General features: G+C 34.2%; 1 protein-coding gene across 9 annotated transcripts in view; it reads left to right on the top strand.

Moving 5' to 3' along the window:
- The window catches only part of THOC2 (THO complex subunit 2), a 103,547-nt gene that overhangs the window by 35,056 nt on the left and 45,173 nt on the right, over positions 1-23,318 (top strand). For all 9 annotated transcript variants that reach the window (XR_011970937.1, XR_011970936.1, XM_072625954.1 and 6 more), the window contains 5 exons: positions 11,386-11,427; positions 15,654-15,784; positions 17,377-17,478; positions 21,043-21,127; positions 22,784-22,877. Coding sequence is in view for 7 of the 9 variants with exons in the window: in XM_072625954.1 (XP_072482055.1) it covers positions 11,386-11,427; positions 15,654-15,784; positions 17,377-17,478; positions 21,043-21,127; positions 22,784-22,877 (454 nt within the window). In the remaining 2 variants the exon portion in view is untranslated. The remainder of the gene's footprint in view (positions 1-11,385; positions 11,428-15,653; positions 15,785-17,376; positions 17,479-21,042; positions 21,128-22,783; positions 22,878-23,318) is intronic.

The following is a 23,318-nucleotide window of genomic DNA, read 5'->3' as shown; positions in this document are numbered from 1 at the left end:
GGGTCCTTTTAGCTCTGATATTCTTTATTTCTGTATCAAACTCAGTCCTGAGGTAAATTGATTTTTTTTAAAGCTAGACAATGTATGTTTTGGTGGAATCACACAGAAATTAACAATTAGTTAAGGTAGTTAAGTTTTATGTGGTCAGTTTCTACCTATTTAACTCTAGTGAAAGTTGTATTATGACATAAATGTTTATGTATGATACATTAGAATTTTCTTATTTAACTTTCTTTAATTTCTTCAATTTTGGTACAATTGAACTTGAAAGGTTTTATTGATGCCTTTTTTCTTTGTACTAGTCATTTCTAGGCAGAAAAACCATCCAAGATTGAACTCTCCTTTGTGACAAGGAAAAAGAGTGAAACACACATTCCATACAGTGACCTCGTATGTCAATATATACAACATTCTACCCTTATAGTCCTTTGCCTCTGCAGTGAGGAAGGAGATGTGTTTCATTCTTTTTTTCTGAAATGTTCCTTGCTTTTTCAAGTACTGGGTGATTGAGTGAATTTTTCATTTGCATTTTTGCATGTAATATACGTGTATTATTATTCTGCTTACTTCATTCTGTATTCTCTTCATTTCTCAGATTTGTTATTTTCTACTGCATAATTAACATTCTATTTTTTTATACTCCTCACATCCCCCCAATATCCATGGTCATCCATTTTTTATCTAGTTCTTTACTACCCCAGTGAGTGGTGCTATGAATGTTGGTCTGTTCTGCACATTTTTCTTCCTTGGGGGCAGGGGGTATTACTGCATGAAGAGATAGGCAGTTTAACCAGTAGTGTGTCTCTTTGCCTATAGCCTTTCCAATATTGGCTGTTTGTTTTTTGGTCATCTTTCCTATTTTTTTCAGAGTATGAGACAAAACTTTAGAGTTCTTTTAATTTGTAATTCTTGTGTTAATATGGAGTATTCTTTCACATAGTCAGTTCTGGCTTGCAGTTTCTTGAAAATTGTTCTTGTTCTTTGAATCCTTTGTATTTTGGGAACTGGCTCTTGGTGTTATGTATTTCTTGATTTGACTATTTCTAATTCTTTAGTAGCTAGTAATTTTTTTGTGTGTGTGTGTACCAAGGAATGTTTTAGGATCAATTTTCATGAAGATTAATACATTATGCCAACAGATTCTAAAGCATTGTATATGAAGCTAGTCATCCAGCAAATGACCTTGCCTGACTTTAGTGAATAGAATGAAGATACTTGTCATGTGTTCCCTGTTCTTCCCTCTTTCTTCAAAAGTTCATTGCCTTTGACTCTTTCCTTTTGATTTAGACGTAGAGAATGTGATTACCTTCTTTCTAAGACCACTTAATTTGAACCTTGATTTCTATCCCCTTTTGTACCTTCCCATTTCTTTTTCTATTCCTTTAGTTCCTTCCCATTTGCTTACAGCATGCTTAGATTTACCCTAGCCTTTAAAACATTGTTAAGCCTCACACTATCATTCTATGTCTTCTTTCTCTTACCAGCAGACTTACTCTTTCCCTCCATTAAAAAAATCTCTGCCCACTCCTTTCTTATTCCTTTGCAATACAACTTGTCTACCCCCACCACTTTAATGAAGTTATTTTTTTTAAAGGCACCTGGTGACCATGGTATCAGTCACCAGATCCATTGCTTTTCTCAGTCTTTATCCTCTTCAAACTGCGTTCTATTTGACATATGGTTAATTACTTGATTTGATATTCTCACTTCTTGGCTTCTGCAATAATGTATTCTTCATGCTAATTGCAGTTATGCCTTTTCTTTTTTTCCCTAAGTTTTTACCTATCCCCTATGTTCTCTCTTTGGCTATTTCAGATTTTTCTCTTTCCATCCTTTAGTGATTCTTTTCAATCCTCTAATTTTATATATTGCTTCTATACAGATAAATTAGTATCTCTAGTCTGAACTTCTCTGAGTTCCAGTCCCATAATGCTGACTACTTACTAGACATTTCTTTTTATTTATTTATCTGTTTATTTATTGTTTATTTTATTTGTTTTCAGTGTTCTACAATCACTTCCATATAGCTTAGATTTTTTCCCCCTCCCTCTCTCTCCCTCCCTGAGACTGCATACTAAGTCTATCTATTACACACTGTGGTTGTTGCTGTGTACAAAGTTCTCCTGGTTCTGCTCCTTTCACTCAGCATCAGTTCATATAAGTCTTTCCAGGCCTCTGAAGTCTTCCTTTTCATCATTTCTTATAGCACAATAGTATTCCATCATGTTCATATACCACAACTTGTTCAGCCATTCCCCAATTGATGGGCATCCCCTTGATTTCCAGTTTTTGGTCACCACAAAGAGAGCTACTATAAATATTTTTGTATATATGGGACCCTTTCCCATTTTTATGATCTCTTGGGGGTACAGTCCTAAAAGATATATTGCTGGGTCAAAGGGTATTGCACATTTGTGTAGCCCTTTGGGCATAGTCCCAAATTGCTCTCCAGAATGGTTGGATCAGGTCCCAGATCCACCAACAGTGAATTAGTGTTCCAACTCTCCTCCATCTTCTCCAACATCAATCATCTTCCTGTTTTGTCATGTTAGCCAATCTGATAGGTGTGATGTGGTACCTCAGAGTTGTTTTGATTTGCATCTCTAATCAATAGTGATTTAGAGCATTTTTTTGTATAACTATAGATATCTTTAATTTCTTTCTCTGAAAAGTGCCTGTTCATATCCTTTGACCATTTATCTTTGAGCATGCAGCTGAAAAAGCTCGAAAAAGAACAAATTGAAAATCCCCAAATAAATGCCAAATTAGAAATACTGAAAACTGAAGAAGAGATTAATAAAATTGAAATTAAGAAGACTATTGAACTAATAAATAAAACTAAGAGTTGGTTTTATGAAAAAACCAATAAAATTGATAAACCTTTGTTCAATTTGATTAAAAAAAAAGGAGAAAACCAAATTACCAATATCAAAAAGGAGAAGGGTGAACTTACCTCCAATGGGGAGGAAATTAAAACAATGATTAGAAATTACTTTGCCCAACTGTATGCCCACAAATTCAACAATCTAAATGAGATGGATGATTATTTTAAAAGATATAAATTGCCCAGATTAACAGAAGAGGAAATTGAATACTTAACCCCATCTCAGAAAAAGAAATTGAACAAGCCATCAGTGAACTCCCTTGGAAAAAATTTCCAGGGCCACATGGATTCACAAGTGAATTCTATCAAACATTTAAAGAACAGTTAATTCTAGTACTGTATAGACTATTTGGGAAAACTGGGGAAGAATGAGTCCTCCCAAATTCTTTTTGTAATACAAATATGGAAGAGCCAAAACAGAGAAAGAAAATTATAAACCAATTTCTCTAATGAATTTACATGCAAAAATTTTAAGTAAGATTTTAGCAAAAAGAATACAGCAACTTATCATGAGAATAATACATTATGATCAGGTAGGACTTATACCAGGAATGCAGGGCTAGTTCACCATTAGGAAAACTATTAGCATCATTGATCATACCAACAACAAAACTAACAGAAACTACAGGATTATCTCAATAGATGCAGAAAAAACTTGACAAAATAGAACATCCTTACTAGATATTTCTATGTGGATGTCTCCCAGCAACCTTAAAGTATCCAACAATGAAGTTTTCAGTTCCCTCCAAATCTACCTTTCATCTTAATCTTCTTTTTCTGTTGATTATTTTTTGACCATTTTCCCAATTGCTCAAGCATTTGGAGTCATCTTTCTACTTTTGCACCTGTACCATCTGTTTCTTGATTTTGTTACTGCTTTAATCCAGGCCTTTATCACCTTTGACTTTACAGTTTCTCTTCTTTGAGTTTCATCTTCTCTTTCCAATTCATCGTTTACTGTTGGAGAATAATCTTTCTAATTAATAGGTTTAATTATGTCATTCTCATATGGAGATCGTCAGTTCCTTCCTATTTCCCAGGGAATAAAATAACAAGTATGTAACCTAATAATCAGTGCCTTCTACTATCTAACTTCCAGCATAGGATTGCACACTTTAGAGGTCAGTCCCCTCTACAGAGTAGAGAAGTGACTGCCCCCAAGGTCATACAGATAGTCAGTGGCAGAGCTGGTATTTGAATGCAGATGATCCTTTGTCTCTAAATCTACTTTCTGGCTTTATTTCTTACATTTTTGTGTACTGTATATTTCAGCAAAACTGAATTAAAAGCCATTACCCACTTTTTTGTCTTTTAAAATCTTCTTCATGTACCATTCCGTGAGTACTTTCTTCTCCTAGTTCTATATTCTTATTGCATTCTAATTACTAGTATTGTGTATATCTTATTTTTCCCTACTAGAAACTCTTCAGAGCATGGACTAAGTCCTTTTTCATCTCTGGTATCCCCAGCAGAGTATACTACATAAAAGTAGGCATTTGATAAGTGTTCATTTGAAATGAATGTAAATGAAATTCTTCAAATACTTAATGGCTGTATAAGTTCATTTTGTTTGGGAGTGGGGAATGGGAGTTGGGTATCAGAAAGATTGTAAGCAGATTTATTAAGGGGTTTCAGTGTCTTTTTAAAATTCTCATTGTTGATATTTACTTGTTTATTGAAGAAAATGCATTTAGTATTTAGCCCCTAGTAATTTAAAAGTTCCTCAGTTCTGTTTTTTTAAGGACAAAATGTGTATTTTTTTTCTGAGATTGGGGCCTACAACAATTATAGATGTGTTTGCAGCTTGAAAGATAAGTCCCTTAAACGTGTGTGTGTGTGTGTGTGTGTGTGTGTGTGTGTGTGTGTGTGTGTGTGTGTGTGTGTGTGTGTGTATGTGTATGTATCTGTATCTATATCTATAAAAACCTGGATTTACAGAGCTGAGGAATTGGGATGATTATTTTGTTGTAAAGAATTTAATTAGGGTGAAAGACTTGCTTTTGAAATTGCTTCTACCCACTTTCCCTCTTCTCCTTAAAAAGTCTTTGGTTTCCTTTATCTGATTTAAAACTTTCATTTTACATGTTCTTCTTTATGAAAGTGCTTAGGAATGGGATAGCAAGATCCACTTGTTGCAGTGAAAGTTCTATAATGTAATATTCATTTTCTCTTAACGAATAATTTTGAATAATAATTCAACAAATAGTCTAGGAAGAATAGTTATAAAATTAGAAGTACAACACGAATAATAATACAGGTATTACAGTTTTGTATATAATAGAGTTTTGTTTTTTATCTTAATTTATATTTGAATACTAGTTAATATTCCTTTCTATTCTCCATACCCTCCAATTTTTTCATAAAAAGGAAGTTAAACATGTACTGTCTTAACTACATAAGTCTTTTTCTTATGTTTCTTATGTTGTAAATAACAGAGAGGTGCTCCCAGTTTATATTTGGTTTAAAAATATTAATATATTATTAATGTATTATTAATATATTTAAATACATTTAATATAATCCTGTTATAAATATATAATTAGTTATAAATATAGTTAAATATATTTACTATATTTCAATATATAAATTAAATATATAAAATATATGTATAAAAGTATAATATATAAAAAACTGTCAATTTAGAATGGACTTTCCTTGAGCGCAAGGCCTATTTTGTTCTTTGTATTGGTATTCCCTAGTACGTGTGGTCTTTGGCACATAATAGTTAACTTTAATAAATACTTATTAATTGATAGAACTGAGAGGCACCTCAGAGTCCATTTATCCCTCGTTTCACAGAACGCAAAACTGAGACCCAAGGAAGACCCAAGACCTAGACAGTTAAGTGTTAGAGGCAGGTTTGAACTTGTATCGTCTGATTCTAGAGCTTTTGTTCCTGCTACCCATTTCCTGATTATCTAATTTGCCTATTTGATTATTCTGAAGAGATAATTTTATGTTTTTTAAAGTATGTATTTGAAATCATATTATAATAGTTAATAGTAATATGTAAATAGTTAACATTAATTAAATTATGCTTAATTATAGCTAGGAAAGTTTTGAATAAGGCTTTTTTTTTTTTGAAAGAAGTGATTTAATTTAATAGTTTGAACCTGATCTTAAGAAGGTTTTATAGAAAAAATGTAATCACACATTTTAAAACAAATTGAGCATGATCAGATGAGCCTGGCTGTTAGTTGGCTTGATAAATCCATTGGGTATCAGTATCCAATTCACTAAATAAGTGATGGGTGACTCATTTTATTCAACAAGTATTTATATTGGTGTTGTAGTCTGAGTCAGAAATGAATTGTGGAAAATAATGCTTTTTCATCTGATTTCTGTATTCTCTTGGTAAAATTTTTTTTTTTAAGTAGATGTGTATAATGTTAATATAGTGCTTTTTGGTACTTAGAGTGGATCTTGGACTCCTTGAAACCAAAGGCCCTGCCTCTAAAGAAGACGTTCTTAACCTTTTTTGGTGTCTTGTACCCCTTTGATAGTTTAGTCCAGTTTTTGGACTTCTCAGAAAAATGTTTTTTACATGTATAAAACAAAACACATGATTAGGAAGGAAACATTATATTGGAATAAGGAAGTAATTTTTCTGCCATCCAAGTTTTCTTGAACACCCTTCCACTCTGGAAATCTCATCAATGGATGTCCATGGTCCCCAGATTAAGAACTCTTGCCCTAAAGTAAAGGTTTTGTTGTTGAATCATCATTGAGCCCTAGGAATCAGGAGATCAAGGTTAGTCTCAGTTACAACTTTGCACAACTTAATTCCTTGACTTTTCAAAATACTATAGTTTGCTTTTATAATCTTTACTTGAAAGGAGCTTACATTCTATTGGGAGAGACAGTTAAATATATAAATATCTACAGGTTAAATACAAAGTGATATGGTAGTCCAGGCACTATCAGTTGGGTGCATCAAGAAAAGTCTCATACAGAAGGGGGTGTTTGAACTGTGTCTGGAAGGAAGAAACAGGTTATATGAGATGTAAGGATGGAATACATGGACATGGGAGATGTAGTATCCTCCAGCAAAATCTTGAGCTTCTCTTGTAGGCAGGTCATAACCTAGTTCTGTGGATGAAAATCAAACATTTATAACCAGAGATTCCCTGTCCTTAAGGTGCTTACATTCTAATGGGGGAAGGCAACATAAAAGGGGGATGAACAGAGAGGGTTTGGGGAGGGACAGTACTTGCACTATGGCATGGCGATAAAGTCTAGGAGAGTTACTTACACAGCTCGGAGGTGAATGAAGAATGGCTGACCTGTGCCTGTCTCCTGAATGGTGAACTGGGAAAGAGCTCACCAATAGGAGAAAGGGCTGGTACAAGAGAGGAGATAGCAGTTTTGGAGGGAAGTTCCAGAGTGAGAAGACAGCTCAGTCATTTTTTTAAGTCCTTACAGTCAGAAGCACATCTGGAAGGAGAATGATGCATGGCTGTCCTGGGCTATATCACATTATAATAGGAAAACTCCAAGTTCTACTTTATATTTTGCTTGTCACCATGCCTTAAAATATGTATACTTCATAGAAGTGTCATGGCAAATATAATTTTTTTCAGTGAAAGGTAAGTGCTAAAACAGTTCATGGCCACTCTTAGAGCATCTAATATTAATGCCATAATTTGGAAATTAACAACATATCCTAACTCCAGAAATGAACCCTTGAGTTAGATAAAGTTGCTCAAAATACATGGTCATATGCCATCATTTTAATGACTAAAATGCTTTTCTGGATTGGTCTTGTTTTAAGAGTAAACTAAATAAAACTACAAAAACCTAAATTAAGAAATTTGTTATTAGTTTTGCATATTAAACAGTTAAAACCTAGTTTCACGTTATTGTCAGAAAGTTTAGAGTAGTAGTCATCATCAAAATGTGTTTTGGGGGTTTCTGACCTCCTTTCAGGGAATTTGAGAGATCAAAACTATTTTCATAATAGTACTAAGATATTTTAATTTCTAATTGGTAAATGTTGATAAATATAATCAACATAAGAAAAAACTATTTTGAGAGAAGATCCTCAATAATTTCTGAGTGTAAAGGAGTCCTGAGACTAAAAAGTTTGACTATTTCTGGAAGCTATGCCCTGATCCCTTATTCTCCTTTCCCTCAATCAAAGACCGCCCCGCAGTGTACCAACTCTAAAATTATTCACCACTTCGACTGTGTTTTCTTCAGTGCCTATTCCATAGACAACATTTAAAATTTTTTCCTTTCCCATTCCTACTGTCTTCTGGCTTCATTCCCCTGATTCACTGGTTGAGGTAGGGGAATTAGATTGCTTTTTGCCATCATCCACAAATGCTCCATTTCCTGTGGACTCTGATATTCCACTTTCTGATTATAGTCATTAAATTTGTTCCTTGCCAACCCCATACACTGTTGTCCATCTTCACTGTGAATTCCTTCCCTACTGTTGCATGTCTTCATCTGGATGGAGGTGGGAGAAAACATGTAATTGATGTTTTATCTTTTTTGCCCTTCTCGGTCATCCTTTTTCCTCCATTAAACCTCCTAACCTGTGAAGGCCAGCAAATATATAATACAGTGATCACGGATGTCTTATGATGTAGATACTATTCTTTACTAGTTGCTCTCTGTTTCCCTGTTAAGAGGGAGATGTTATGTTTCATTATCTATTCTCTTGACCCTTCATTGGTTTTCAGTCAGTTTGACTTCCTTTTACTGATTTTTTCATTGACTTTTATTTTATAGTTCTTGTATTTCTTCTTTTCAGTCTTAGTTCATTCTTCATCAGTTCATATCCATCTTGCCTTGTTTCTCTGAAACCTTCTAAAGTTATTTCTCACTCCATACTATGTTCCATTACATTCATATGATGTAGCGTTTTTTCTTTAGCCATTCCCCAGTTAATGAGCATCTATTTTATTTCCAGTTCTTTGTCTTTGAAAAGTGCTATTATGAATGTTTTGGATCTTTGTTTATGTCTCACTTCCTTGGGGCATATGCCCATTAGTAGAATCCCTTGATCAAAGGATATGAAGAGTTGGTCCATTTTCTTACATATTTGATATGCAAATTAAAATGCAAAATGGTTTGACCATTTCATAGTTCCTGCCTTAGTTTCCTTGCTATATTTTAATGAGTATAAGAAAAAGCTTTAAATTATCCTTGAGATACTCACTAGAATAGCAGCTGTTGTCAAACTTTATTAAGTACTCTCTCCCTTTAGAACTTTTGTGTTTGTGTCTTATATCTGTTGATATTTAACATGTTAGAAATTAAAGTGTCTTAGTATTTATTTATCAAAATAGTTTTGATCTTCCAGACACCCAGAGGTGGTCAGATCTCTGCACTAGGCAAATGTTTTGGGACCTTTTGGGGGTAGTAACTTAAATGTCTTGATCACTTAAACAATTTTCCTGTGCTGTGCAAATCACATTTGGGTGAGTCTTGAATTTATTTCACTGTAAAATATACCCACTTGAGGGAATATTAGTAGAGTCCTGAGTTTTATTTTATCAAAAATGATCTGTATTGATGCTTTTCCTTCTTTGAAGAAAGCTTTACAAAAAAAGAATCCTCTTTTGCCTTCAGAGTAGTAGTGAACTTTTTCTGATGTGAACATTAACCTAAATTAACTAATACAGAATTAAATATTTCCCAGAAATCTTGATGGTGATGTTTCAGGTGTTTTAGTTTCTTTGTCCAAATAGTTAACATTGTTGAGTACTGACTGTAGGGTCCCATAAGTGAGCAGTCAATGTATTATAGAAATGGGTTTCATTCATTTATCCACATGATTTGGCAATGGTTTGTCTTTAAGCATTAGAAATAAAGGGTTTTTCTGCGTGTCCATGAAACAGAAAAAAAGATTTCCTTGTACCTTTTCCGTCTCATAGACCCTTCCCTCATTATAGAGAAAAGCAGTTAAGTAAAACCAACTGACATGTCTATGTAACAAAACTGTGCAAAACCTGGACAATGTAAAATAGTTTAGTGACATATACAATACTTAAGACTTTATTTAAAAACTATTCTGTTGGCAGCGGTCATTTGCACATAATTTGACATTGAATTGACAAAATTCTTATACATTTGTTAATTATTTGTTATCTTTAACTCATTATTAATTATTCATCATCATTTCCAGCATTTATGTAGTGCCTACTCTGTGCCAGGTAGTATGCTAAGAATTTTACACATACCTCATTTGATTCTCAAAATAACCCTGAGAGGTGGGTGTTTAATGCCATTTTATAGATGAGGAAACAGAGGCAGAGTTATTAAATGATTTGCCAAGAGTCACATAGCTAAGTAAATTCCTAAGGCTGGATTTGAGTTTTCCTGATCACACTTCTATCTTATTGGCTATTTACCCTGTCTCTAGCCTAGGGTTTCTTGACCTGGGTCCTGTGAACTTTTTAAATTTAATTTTTAAAAATATATATAGTAATAGCCTTTTCTTTGTAATCCTACATATTTTGTGCATTCAATAACAATATGAATAGAGAGGTCCATAGGTTTCACTAGACAGCCAAATATCAGAAAATAGATAAGAACCTCTGTTCCAAAACAAATGTCCCTTTTTCCAAGTCTAGAATTTTCAAATAGCTGAGTTTCTAGGCCATTGACGCATAACTCTAGCAAGAGTTTCTTAACAATACAATACAACATTGATACAATAGTGTTCTCTCAAACAAGTGTTAGTCATTGCCTTTAATATGAATTCAGCTGTTGTTTTTCATTTCCATTATTAAAGTAGTTCTGTATTTTTTTTGTACTGATTCAGTTTTCTTGCTGCTGAATCAAGTCACAAATCTTCCTCTGTTTCTCTGAATTTCTCATGTTTATATTTTCTTATGGTATAGTAATATTCCATGACATGGGTCACGGTTTTGTTTAGTCATTCCTTTGTCAATGGGCACTCAATTTCTTTCCAACTTTTTCCATCCATTTTTTTTTTCCATTTAGGATTTATACAATTTGCTCAGATCTGGTTTCTATGATTTAGTATTAATGTGATTACCATACTTCATATCTCTCCCTCGCTTTCATCTTTTTGGAGCAAAATAACATGAAAACCAGCTTTGGTTTTTATACCACTTCATTGTTGTGCTGGCTAAAACTTTTCCTTAGATTTTGATGGCTTTAGTATGATGAAGTTTGAAATGTTATATTTAAAATGGGAGTATTTGAATATAATAATATTTAGATAAGGCAGATAGCAAGTATAAAGATGAGATATCTAACCCGATTTCATTGCTTCCTGGGAGGAGTTGTTAATATTGCCATTATCATCTCTGATTTAGGAATTTCTAATTCAAAGAATTTCTTAATTGTACTTATTTAAGTAGGTGTTCTTAAAATTCCTTTGGGTATATATGTAAAGAGTGAAGAAAGCAAATATTTCAGGGCATTGGCTAACTGAATATACTGAGTATAAGACAAACTAATAATGACAATAGTTAAGAGAAGACAGTTTACTTAGTTTTAATTTTTTTTGTGTGTGTTTTTAGTTTCAGGCTGATGGAAACAAACCAGAAGAAAAAGACAGAATGGTAAGAGTCTAGGAAAACATAATGACATCTAATATTTTCACTAGGCACAGCAGTAATACAGAAAATTTTTATTGTGAGTCAATTGTAGCCATATGAAGGAAAATGCTTTATAATATTTTAACATCATCTACTTAATAAATACTGTTTTTGGAAGAGCATACAAATTGAGTTTTTTAGATTTAAAAACCATATACATATTTTGTGTGGTTACGAGGTGCAGAGATGTAAAACATTCCTTGTTAAAAAACAATTATACTGTGTCTAAGATGAGTGGAAGAATGGGGAAAAGTGATTGAAGAACTGAGTGGGTAAGAGAGGGAGATGAAGGGATGCTCTATAAAAGTAAGGAGGGTAATGTGGACAAAGGGTAAGGGGTGGAGATTGTATTCTCATTTGGCAAATCTGATATAAGTGTATCTTGCTTTACATTATCATTACTGAAAAGCTGCATGTGAGAATTAAAATTTTATTTGAAGGACACAATGAATTTCTTTTGTATCACTTTAGTTTTTTGGGGGAATCCAAGAATAAGTCTGAAATTTGAATAAGTCATCCCTAGGTGGCACCCTTGCACCTTTGGTATTCATAACCTGTCTTGCACATATATTCAAGCAGAGGACAAGTAGACAGTGAAGTCATAATTTTTTTTTAAGAAAATAACTCCTTATTACCAAAACATAATTATATAACTTAGAAAACTAATTCCCAAGAAAGATTAGCGCAATATCATTTGTAGCAGATGTTTAAAAGAATACAAGAATCTCTGTTCAAAATAAGAACATTTTATTGAACAAAATATCTTATGTAGTTTCCAGCAAAACATACAGGTGCTTTTGGTGATATCTTTAGGTCATGACCTTTTTTTCCTTTTCTTTTTTTTAAATTGAATTATTTTATTTATTTTCAGTGTTCGACAATCACTTCCGTATATCTTAGATTTTTTTCCACTCCCCTTTAATTTCCCTTCCCTTCATTCCCCACTCCCTTGCTGAGACAGCATACAGTCTTATATAGGTTCTACACATACGTTCCTATTTAAATGCATGTTGCATAGAAGAATTAAAATGAATGAGAGAAACCATAAAACAAAACATAACACAAAAGAAAATGATCTGTTTCTTTTCATTAACTATAGATTTGGCTTTCCCCACATAGTACTGGTATTGATGGACCCAGGCCATGTCTTTTCACTTGTTGTTTGTTTGTTGGATCTATTAATTGTTGCTGCAGTCATGCCCAACTCTTCATGACCCTATTTGGGATTTTCTTGGCCAAGATATTGGAATAATTTGCCATTTCCTTCTCCATCTCATTTTCCAGATGAGGAAATGGAGGCAAAAAGGGTTAAGTAACACACAGCTAGTAAGTTTCCAAGGTCAGATATCAACTCAGAAAGATACGTCTTCTTGACTCCAGGCCATGGTGGAACTTGGGCAGGAATTACTAGCTCTCTAGGATTCAATTCATAATAGCCCTAACACCTCTTTTTGGGGCTTAGATTGTTTGAAGATTTCTATAACTGGCGTCACTTGTCTCCGTAGACCTTTCAATATGGAAGTTGTTAACCTCTACTTTCTCCTTAAGCTTTCTCCTGCAAACGTTTTTATAACTGTTCAGCATAAAGAAACATGTTTAAACACGTTTTGAGCGTTGAAGTTAGATTTTTGGAGCAAAGAATCATTTTGTAAAGATGATGAATCTCCTTTTAACTTTGCTTTTGTCTAAACCAGTATTTTTCTGCATCGAGTTTGTTTAAATTGGAATAAACGGGTTTAATTGAATTTCTCTACATGAGATTTGATTTTTTCTTACACTAAAATGTCTGGAATATAAAGTGAAATGATTATTGACAGTTATCAAGATTGTTTCTGTTTTCTAGCTGCACTTAGCCTTTGGAATACTAGAAGAGGCAATGGGCAATTCAACTTATACATAGTTTCTTTAATAATCATCTTAGATTGGTCAGACTTTAAATCAAATCACTGTTTTTTGGTCTTATCTGCATTTAAGTACTTAATCCTGAGTGGGTAAAGAATATCACTGTTGGTTATTTCTCTATATAGTGAACTGATATTTTTCTCCTCTTTTATATTATTAACTAAACATTTTTTCCCAGAAGTAGATTGAATTTCTCGACTTTTTGAGTTGGATTTTTTTTCTTCATTTTGTAGCAAAGCATAATTCACAGTATTTTATATTTTAGCTTATTCCCCTATATTTGAACACATTCTTTTATATTAAATCAAACAATAAACATTGACTATATACCAGGCACTGGGGATTTGTAGATAAAAATGAAATGATCGTCAAGGAGCTTATGTATGTACTTATATAAGAACATACACAGTACAGGACAATGTGGGGAGGGAGAGCAGTAGTAGTAGCTTGGCTATTAGGATAGCCTTCTTGTAGAAGATGGTGCTTTAGTTCAGTCTTGAAGCAAACACTATTGTGAGAGGAAGGGAGGAGGATATGCATTCCAGAGATAGAGAACACTTAGAAAAGACAAGGCAGATGTAGAAGTCTTTGTGTGAAGAACACAGAAAAAAGTCAATTCAGCTTGATCTGGGGGGTGGGTATTATTTGTAATATATTATGAAAATGGAAAGATAGGTTGGGGCCAAGTTGTGAATGGTTTTAAAAGCCACAGAGGGGAGTTTATATGTAATAGGGGGCTATTGGAGTTTATTGTGTAAGAGTGACACAGATCTGTAAGGAACATCATGTGGACAGTTGTGTCCTAAGAAAAGGAGACCAATTAGAAAGACATGGTACTGGTAAGAAAGACATGGTACTGGTAAGAAAGACATGGTACTGGTAAGAGTGAATAAAGAATTGAATGAAGTGGTGGTTGTGCAAGTAGAGAGAAGGTTACAGATTTGAAAAACTTTGAGATGAGTTTTGTTAAATGGTTAAGGTGAGAGAGGGGATGGAGAGTTGAGGTTACTTGAAAAATGTTGTTCAGTCATTTCAGTAGTTCTGACTCTTTGTGACCCCATTTGAGGTTTTCTTAGCAAAGATACTGGAGTGATTTGACATTTCCTTCTCTAGCTTATTTTACAGATGAGGAAGAGGTAAACAGAGTTAAGTGTCTTGCCCTGGGTCACACAGCTAGTAAATGTCTGATACTGGATTTGAATTCAGGTCTTCTGACTCTAGGCCTGGTAACTGCACTATGTTGTTGACTTGAAGAGTAATAAAATCCTAAATAGAAATAGAAAATTCAGAAAAGATTTGAAATTTTAGGCAGAGATAACAAGTTGTGTTTGGGATGAGCTGAACTTGAGATGTCTGTGTGACAGCTATTTTGAAATGTCCAATAAGCAGTTGGTGATATAGGAGAAAGGCTAGATTGAATGTGTAGATCTGCAGGTCATTATGTCTCTCCTCCCTTTAATTATCACTAAAGTAGCTTGAGGGGATAGTAGGATCTACTGATAGTTTTTTATGAATGGAAACAATTTGGTTATATGTAGGCAACTGGGAAGGATAAGGAGAGTGAAGATTGGCAAGAGAGAGGGAATGGTTGAAGTCTGCTGGAGAAGAAGAGGGGACAGAGCCAAGACAGGCCTGAATTAGGGTGGTGGTTATATGACTGCAGAGACAGGGACTGAGTGGTATGTGAGAGAAAAGTAATTTCTACTTCTACAATAAGATTTGGCAACTGATGGAATGTGGGATGAGGGAGAGAGAAGTGCAGTGACGTTGAGGTTTTCAACATAGATGACAGGTAGAATGACAGTGTTGTAGGTGGAAATAGGGAAATTCAAAGAGATAGATAGGTTTTTGGTAAAGGATGAGTTCTATTTTGGGTGAATTTAATTTGAAATTCCTCGGAGATGTCCACTTTGAAATATCTAATAGGCATTTGGAAGTGTGACTAGATCTTGAGAGAGATATTAAGGTAGGGCAGCAGAGGAGACTTAGAGTGTCCAGAGAGGAGAGAGTAATCATTGAGGTCAGATGAAGTGGATAGGGCAAGAAAAGTGAGGATTGAGGAAGGAGCCTTTAGATTTGAGGATCCAGAGGTCATTGATAACTTTTTGATAACTCAGGCATTTGGAGAAATACTAATTCTTGGACATTAATAATTTTCCCATGTATTCCCAAGGTATTCTTAGTTATATGTTAAAGATGTTTCATGCTTATTGTCATAGATAGGTGTTTCTGATCTGTAGAATAGTTATCAGCTGATCTCTTGAATTTTTCTTTTCCTTTTTTGGTAGGAAACTTTGCTCAGTTGCTTGCTGACTATTACTGACCAGGTGCTACTTCCTTCTCTTTCTTTGATGGACTGTAATGCTTGTATGTCTGAAGAACTATGGGGAATGTTTAAATCATTTCCATATCAATACAGGTAAGCATTGATATTTTTTGGAATTTGAACCTTGTCAATTTTGATGCATTGACCTTATTTAAAAAAAATGGACAAGTTCTCATTTTCTTTCCCTCCCACTCATTGCTCCCACTAAAAATAGAAGAAATACAAAACCTTTCTAACAAAGGTTGGAAGCAAAATCAATTCTCACATTGGCTGTGTCTAAAAATGTGTATCATTCTGCACATTTAGTCCATTAATTGTTTTTGAGGAGGATGGGTATCATTGGTCTTCTGAAATTATGGTTACATTGATCTGAGTCCTTGAGTCTTTCAGAGTTGTTCGTTTTTACAGTGGTGTTAGAGTGTAAATAATTCTTCTTATTCTGCTTACTTAACTGTTCATCAGTTGATACAAGTCTTCCCTTTTTTATGCTACAATAACATTTTATTACATTCATATGCCATGTTTTGTTTTGCCATTCCCCAACTGATGGACATTCCTATAGTTTCTATTTTGCCACCAAAAAAAACCCTATTTATTTGTTTATTTATTTATTTTTTGAATATATAATTTATTTTTCAGTTCTTAACATTCACTTCTACAAGAATTTGAATTCAAAATTTTCTCCCCTTGTCTCCCCAGCCCCCACCCCAGGACAGCATGCACCCCATCCACCCCTTCCTCCAGTCTGTCCTCCCTTCTATTACCCATCTTTCTTCCATCTTTCTTCCCCTCTGTTTTCCTGTAGGGCAAAATAGATTTCTGTACTCCATTGCCTGTATGGCTTAATTTCCAGTTGTGTGCTAAAATAATTTTTAACATTCATTCTTAATGCTTTGAGTTCCATATTCTCTCCATTCCTCCCCACCCACCCTCATTGAGAAAACAAGTAGTTCAGTATGTCATACATGTGTAACAATGCAAAGAACTTCCATAATATTTATGTTGTAAAAGACTAACCACATTTCCTTCTGTCCTATCGTGCCCTCCATTTATTCCATTCTCTCCCTTGACCTGTCCTCCCACAAGTGTTTGCTTCTGATTATTCCTGTCCCCAATTTGCTGTCCCTTCTGTTATCTTCCCTCTCCTTTCCCCTTCCTGCTTGCCTTCCTGTGATTATCATACTTCACGTGATGATTTTAGAATTTTGTGAAAACTTGCCTTAGCTGTAGTTCAGTGACTTGAATAGATTGCTTTTGTAGTCCTAACCTTGAGATCATTTAAAGAATGAGATTTTGATGCATTTTTGATGGGTTGAGAAAAAGTGTAATGGAGGTGTACATCAAGTGACCAAGTGACCAAACAGTAGTACTTCTACTACTGATCAGGTAGTTTGAGAAAATGTCATCTCGAAACTGTACCATATGCAGTGCATAATGATAGGGTGTTCCATCTTGTCAGAACTAAATTTTGTTATTCAGAATTCACAGAACTAAATATAAAATAAATTTAAACTTTCAAATGGTGGGTTTGTAGCATTTATATTTATAAATTTATTAAAGCTTGAAACTGCACTTATACTTTTGTTTTGGGACATTACTGATATATAAATGAGTCTTTTATTTGTGGCACATTGGCTTTAAGCTTATATAATACTTGTTTTTTTCTCTGATCTCTATTCTTTAAGGTATCGTCTTTATGGTCAGTGGAAGAATGAAACTTACAACAGTCACCCACTTTTGGTAAAAGTTAAAGCTCAAACAATAGACAGAGCCAAATATATAATGAAGTAAGTTTTTTAAAAAAATTTGTTGAATCATAGTAAATTTAGATAACTTAAGTGTAAGCATAAATGTTGGTAAGTCCATGAGTCTTTATAGGCTCCATATTAATCTAGTAGCTGTTTTTATATTATACCTATGATTTAATAGACCTTGTTCTACAGTCAGGAAAGCTGTACATCTAATAAAAATTATTTTGTAGCATAGTGTCAAGTTCCTATACACAGCTGTTGTTTTATTGAGTAGGAAAAATGAGGAGAAACTAATATGGATGCAGAAGATATTTCCCAGCCAATGTTAATTTTTAAAAAGATTTGCAGGATATGGAATCAAGTTCAAGTAAAATGATTGCAGAGGTGTAGAATGGTACTGAATGTAAGGCTGGCTTCAGGAAGGAGAAAGTTCAGTGAGTTGAGGTTAATATGCAAGGGACAGCACGTTTTGTTTTTTTTAAAAGGTATATTGGGGAAAAGAAGTCAAGAAGCATTTATTAAGCCCCTTCTAAGTGCCAGGCACTATGCTAATTATGTACAAGGGATACAGAGAAAAGGGAAAACAGTCCTTGTTTTGATGAATCTCACAGTTTAATGGGGAAGGTAACATGGAAACTTGAATATACAAACAAGTTAGATGCAGGCTGATTATCTCAGAGGATTGAGAAAGGCTTCCTGCAGAAGGTGAGACTTTTAGAAGTTCTAAGAAAGGATAGAACAGCTGCATAGAGTGAAAGGGATGATAGAGAGGAGGGAGAACTACTCAATTTTTATTTTGCTTCTGTTTTCTCTGCCACAGTGGATAATCTTTGACTGGAAAGGCCAGAATAAAAGCAGATAATACAGAGTACAAAGAAAACTGAGTTAGTAAAAGAGCATTCAAGTTGCTTTTGATGAATTTGTCACCTTATCCAATGAACTATATTATTGGATACTGAAAAATCTTGTGTATGGGATTGCTGAGTCTTCTGTCTGCTTTTGTTTTGAAGATTTTTTTGACTGTTGACAGGTCTAGTGGAAATTGAAAAATCTTTCTTGGCAGGATCCTCAGTTTTTCAAGAGGTTTTACTGTTTAGTTTTTCATCTCATTTAAAATTTTGAAGAGGTTTCTATAAGATGTTTTGGGGCAGCTGGGTGGCACCCAGGGCTTAGAGTCAGGAAAAACTGAATTCAAATATGGCCTCAGATGCTTACTATCTGTGTGACCCTGGACAAGTCATATAACCTTGTTTACCTCAGTTTCTTCATCTATAAAATGAGCTGGAGAATGGCAAACCACTCTATTTTCTTGACCAAGAAAACCCCAAATGAGATCACAAAGAATTGGACATGAATGAAAAACAGCAAAACGTTTTGTTTTCTTTAATTCTCTAATTTCATCAGTGAAGAGTAAATAATAGTTTGTGTCAATTTAGATTGTCATCCTTTAGATTATCATCGAGGTGCTACTTGGAACTGATTAATTCTATAGTAAATTCCATAGTAAAGATGTTCGTCCCAGTTTTAGATTTATGGACAGTCACTATCAGTCATGCTGTTTTTAATATCTTTGCAATTGAATACTTTGGCCAAACACAACCTGGGCCATCCCTTGAGTACCTACTTAAAGTCTATTCATTGAATGGCTGTATCTCACTCAGTGAGATATGTGAGAATGTGATAAGACCTTAGCCCAAAAGGGTCAGGGTCGCACATTGCATTCTGGACCATCTCCAGTAGTCCTGATGGACTGGGCCACTGGACCCAGATGACTCTGGAGAAGAAAGTGAGGTTGGTGACCTTGCACAGCCCTCCCTCACTCAAATCAGAGTCAACTGCAAATCATATCATCATCTTGATGTCGTGGTTCTCTTAGAGAACGAAGGACAAACCCAATAATATCTTTGCAGTGGCATATTTATGCCTTGGACTATATGTCAGAAAGATTTGAGTTCAAAATTTGGCTGCAGATATGTAACTATGTGAGTCAGTCAAGATGCTTAATTTCTATTTGCCTCAGTTTCCTCATCTATAAAATGATGATAAATGAGATTTTAAAAGTGCTTTACAAACCTTAAAGAACCATAGGCTCATCAGGCCATGGATGACTGTTCAAAACTCCGGAGGACAGTTTAAAGTATGAAGTGTATTCTGAACTGAATTAACATGTTGGAACTTTATTTTAAGGTCTGTTTACTCACAGAAAAATAATTGAATTAACATACAGCCAAAAGTAAGCTTTAAGATGATCTGTTAAAACACTTTTATGTGTGCTTGCTGATGAGGTTTTTTTCTAAATTCCATAGTTGATCCCTTAAAGGACTCAGGTCAATAATTCACAGTTTTGGAGCAGAAATATTTCCTATGTGCATATGAAGTTATAGCTTACTAATTAGAAAAGAAATACTGGGGTGTTATTGAAAAATTGAATTCAACATGATTATCTACCAAGTGCCAGGTGCTAGTGATTGAAAGCCAAAAGCAAACATTCCTTGGGCACTTGAATATAGACTTGGGTTGGGGCAGCTAGGTGGTGCAGTGGATAGAGCACCAGTGCAGACGTCAGGAGGACCTGAGTTCAAATCTCACCTCAGATACTTGACACTCACTAGCTGGGTGACCTTGGGCAAGTCACTTAACCCCAATTGCCTCATCTCCAGTCATCCTGATGTATATCTGGTCACTGGATTCAGATGGCTCTGGAGGAGAAGTGAGGCTGGTGACCTGCACAGCCCTCCCTCACTCAAAACAAAGTCAAGTGCAAGTCATATCATTATTTCTCTGATGGCATGATCTTCTTCGGCAATGAAGGACAAACACAACAACCAAGACAGACTTGGGTGTAATACTGTGAACTTTTTTTTTAGTTGAATATGGCTTGTTATTTGAAGTTACCGAGGAGAAAAAGATGAAGTTATTTTCAGTGTGGTCATTTCTCTTTATGTATTAACAACTCAACAACACTTTAAAATTTCTGAAATTGTTTTTATTTATTTATTGCCTTTTCTCTGAAGAGTTAAAGGTTCTGTCTCTTGTTTTTTTTTGGATGGTGAGCATCTCAAACCTTACAACAAACTAAAACCACCAGGTTATTTGGGGAAGTTGGATCAGTAAGGAGGAAAGGAATAAAATCAATAACTCACTTTGTTTGCCTCGACTGTGAATAATGATAGAGATTATTTATACAGGCCTTATTATAGACTGACACAATACAGTGATAAGCAGAATGGAGAATTTAGGTCTCTCATAGATGTCAGTAGCAAGACTTGTTTGTGTTTATCCTTTGTTAGGACTTGTATAGATCTGTGATTTCTTTGATATAGGGAATTGTATACGTCATTAAAAACTTTAAACTATTAAGACTATTTTGAATGATTAATGTTGAATTTTTAAAAATGTATTTCTGATATTTAGATCCTAACTATCTTTTTGGAGTGTTCTTAAGACAGGTGGTTTTCTGATTGCCACAAAAACAATTCAGGACGGATATTTACATGTAGTTACTTTATGTGTTTTGCTAAAATCTTTTGTATTGAAAGTAACATCTACAAATTGATACTTGAGGTAAAATGATCCTTTCAATTTTTTTCCCTCCACCAGGAGATTGACAAAGGAAAATGTGAAACCTTCTGGAAGACAGATTGGGAAATTGAGCCACAGCAATCCAACCATTTTGTTTGATTATGTATGTAGTAAGCTGCAAGTTAATGTAAAAAAAACATTCAAAAGACTTCGATTTTTATTTTTCTTTTTTTAAAAATGGATTATAGACTTTATTTTTTTAAATTTATTTTCATTGTTCCACAATCACTACCATACAACCTAGATTTTTTCTTTGCCTCCCTCCCTCCCCAAGATGGCATATAATTATATATAGGTTCTACACATACATTCCTATTAAATACATTTTCACCATAGTCATGTTGTATAGAAGAATTAAAAAGAATGGGAGAAGTCATATAACAAACCAAAACGTAATACAAAAGAAAATGATGTGCTACAATCTGTGATTGAATTCCATAGTTCTTTCTCTGGATGTGGAAGGCCTTTTTTCTTAAAAGACCATTGGGAATTTTTTTTAAGTCCTTGCATTGCAGTGAAGTTCTAAGTCTACCAGAAAAAATCCTCACACACTGTGGTTGTTACTATGTACACAGTTCTCCTGGTTCTGTTCCTTTCACTCAGCATGAGATCATATAAGTCTTGCCAGGCCTCTCTGAAGTCTTCCTGTTCATCATTTCTTATACCACAATAGTATTCCATTACATTCATATACCATAATTTATTTAGCCATTCCCCAATTGATGGGCATCCCCTTGATTTCTAGTTTTTGACCACCACAAAGAGAGCTGCTATAAATATTTTTGTACATGTGGGACCCTTTCCCATTTTTATGATCTCTTGGGGATACAGTCCCAGAAGTGATATTCCTGGGTCAAAGGATATGCACATTTTTGTAGCCCTTTGGGCATAATTCCAAATTGCTCTCCAGAATGGTTGGATCAGCTCACAGCTCCACCAACAATGAATTAGTGTTTCAACTCTCCCACATCATCTCCAACATTTATCATTTTTCTGTTTTGTCATGTTTGCCAATCTGATAGGTGTGATGTAGTACCTCAGGATTGTTTTGATTTGCGTCTCTAATCAATAGTGATTTACAGCATTTGTTCATATGACTATAGATATCTTTAATTTCTTTCTCTGAAAACTGCCTATGAGGAATTTATTTTTCTATCTTAAAAGGTATCTTAGATAAATTTAAGTAAACATCTCCATTTTAAATAAACATTTTAGATGATGTTTAATGAAGACTTTTGTTGTGTGATTAATGAAGAGTGAAAATCAAATCAGTAAACATTTATTAGATGCCTACCATGTGCCAACACTGTGAAAATGCTTGTGTTGCAGCCCAAATATAGCACTAATTTCTTCATAATGGAGACATTTTAAAAAACATTTTATGAGTTGCTACCATTTTTTAGTTCTGAAAGTAAGGTTTAGCCTATTCATACTATTATCATGAGAATAATTATTCTGTATTGGTTTAAGGTTGCAATGCAACTTTTCCCTTATAGCGCGCATTGTTATTCTGAACTTGCAAATTAATTTCTTAATTAAAAACAGCTTCTTAATGATTAATAAAAATATTAACACTTGATACAGACTGTTTTCTATAACATCAGCTAAGATGGGAATCTAAACTTTAAAAGGCTCTTTAAAAAATTGTAAATTGAGTAACTTTATGTAACCACTGATCTGCTGGCCATATCCTAGTTATTAGTTAACTGTGTCTGCTGGAAATTTAAATTTTGAGTTGCATCTATTCTTTTTCTTTCAGATTTTATCACAAATACAGAAGTATGACAACTTAATAACACCAGTAGTTGATTCATTGAAATACCTCACTTCATTGAACTATGATGTCTTGGCCTGTATCCTTTTAACTAGTATGGAGATCTAAGAAATATTAAACGGATGTATGAGAAATGTAGTTCTCCAAATAAGTGGTTTTGGACATATAAATGAGAAAAACAATAGATATATTTAAGTCGAATCTCTTTTAGCAATAATCTTTGGTTAGACTTTGTCAGGTGGCAGTTTTTTCTCTTGTGCAGTTAGGTGGTACTGTGGATAGGATCCTGGGCCTGGATTTAAGAAGATTTATGTGACTACAGGCAAGTTATTTTGTTTGCCTGTTTTCTCATCTGTAAAAATAATAAAAGCCCCTCCCTTATAGGGTTGTTGTGAGGGTCAAATGATAATATTTACAAAGCACTTTTGCACAGTGCCTGGCACATACCATGTGCTAGATAAATATTAGCTATTATTATAAACTATTATTATTGGCATTAAAGTGTTACACCACTTCAGGT

This window comes from Notamacropus eugenii, chromosome X (genome assembly GCF_028372415.1).
Source record: "Notamacropus eugenii isolate mMacEug1 chromosome X, mMacEug1.pri_v2, whole genome shotgun sequence".
NCBI classification, from domain to species: domain Eukaryota; kingdom Metazoa; phylum Chordata; class Mammalia; order Diprotodontia; family Macropodidae; genus Notamacropus; species Notamacropus eugenii.
This window is presented reverse-complemented; position numbering and strand designations above follow the sequence as displayed.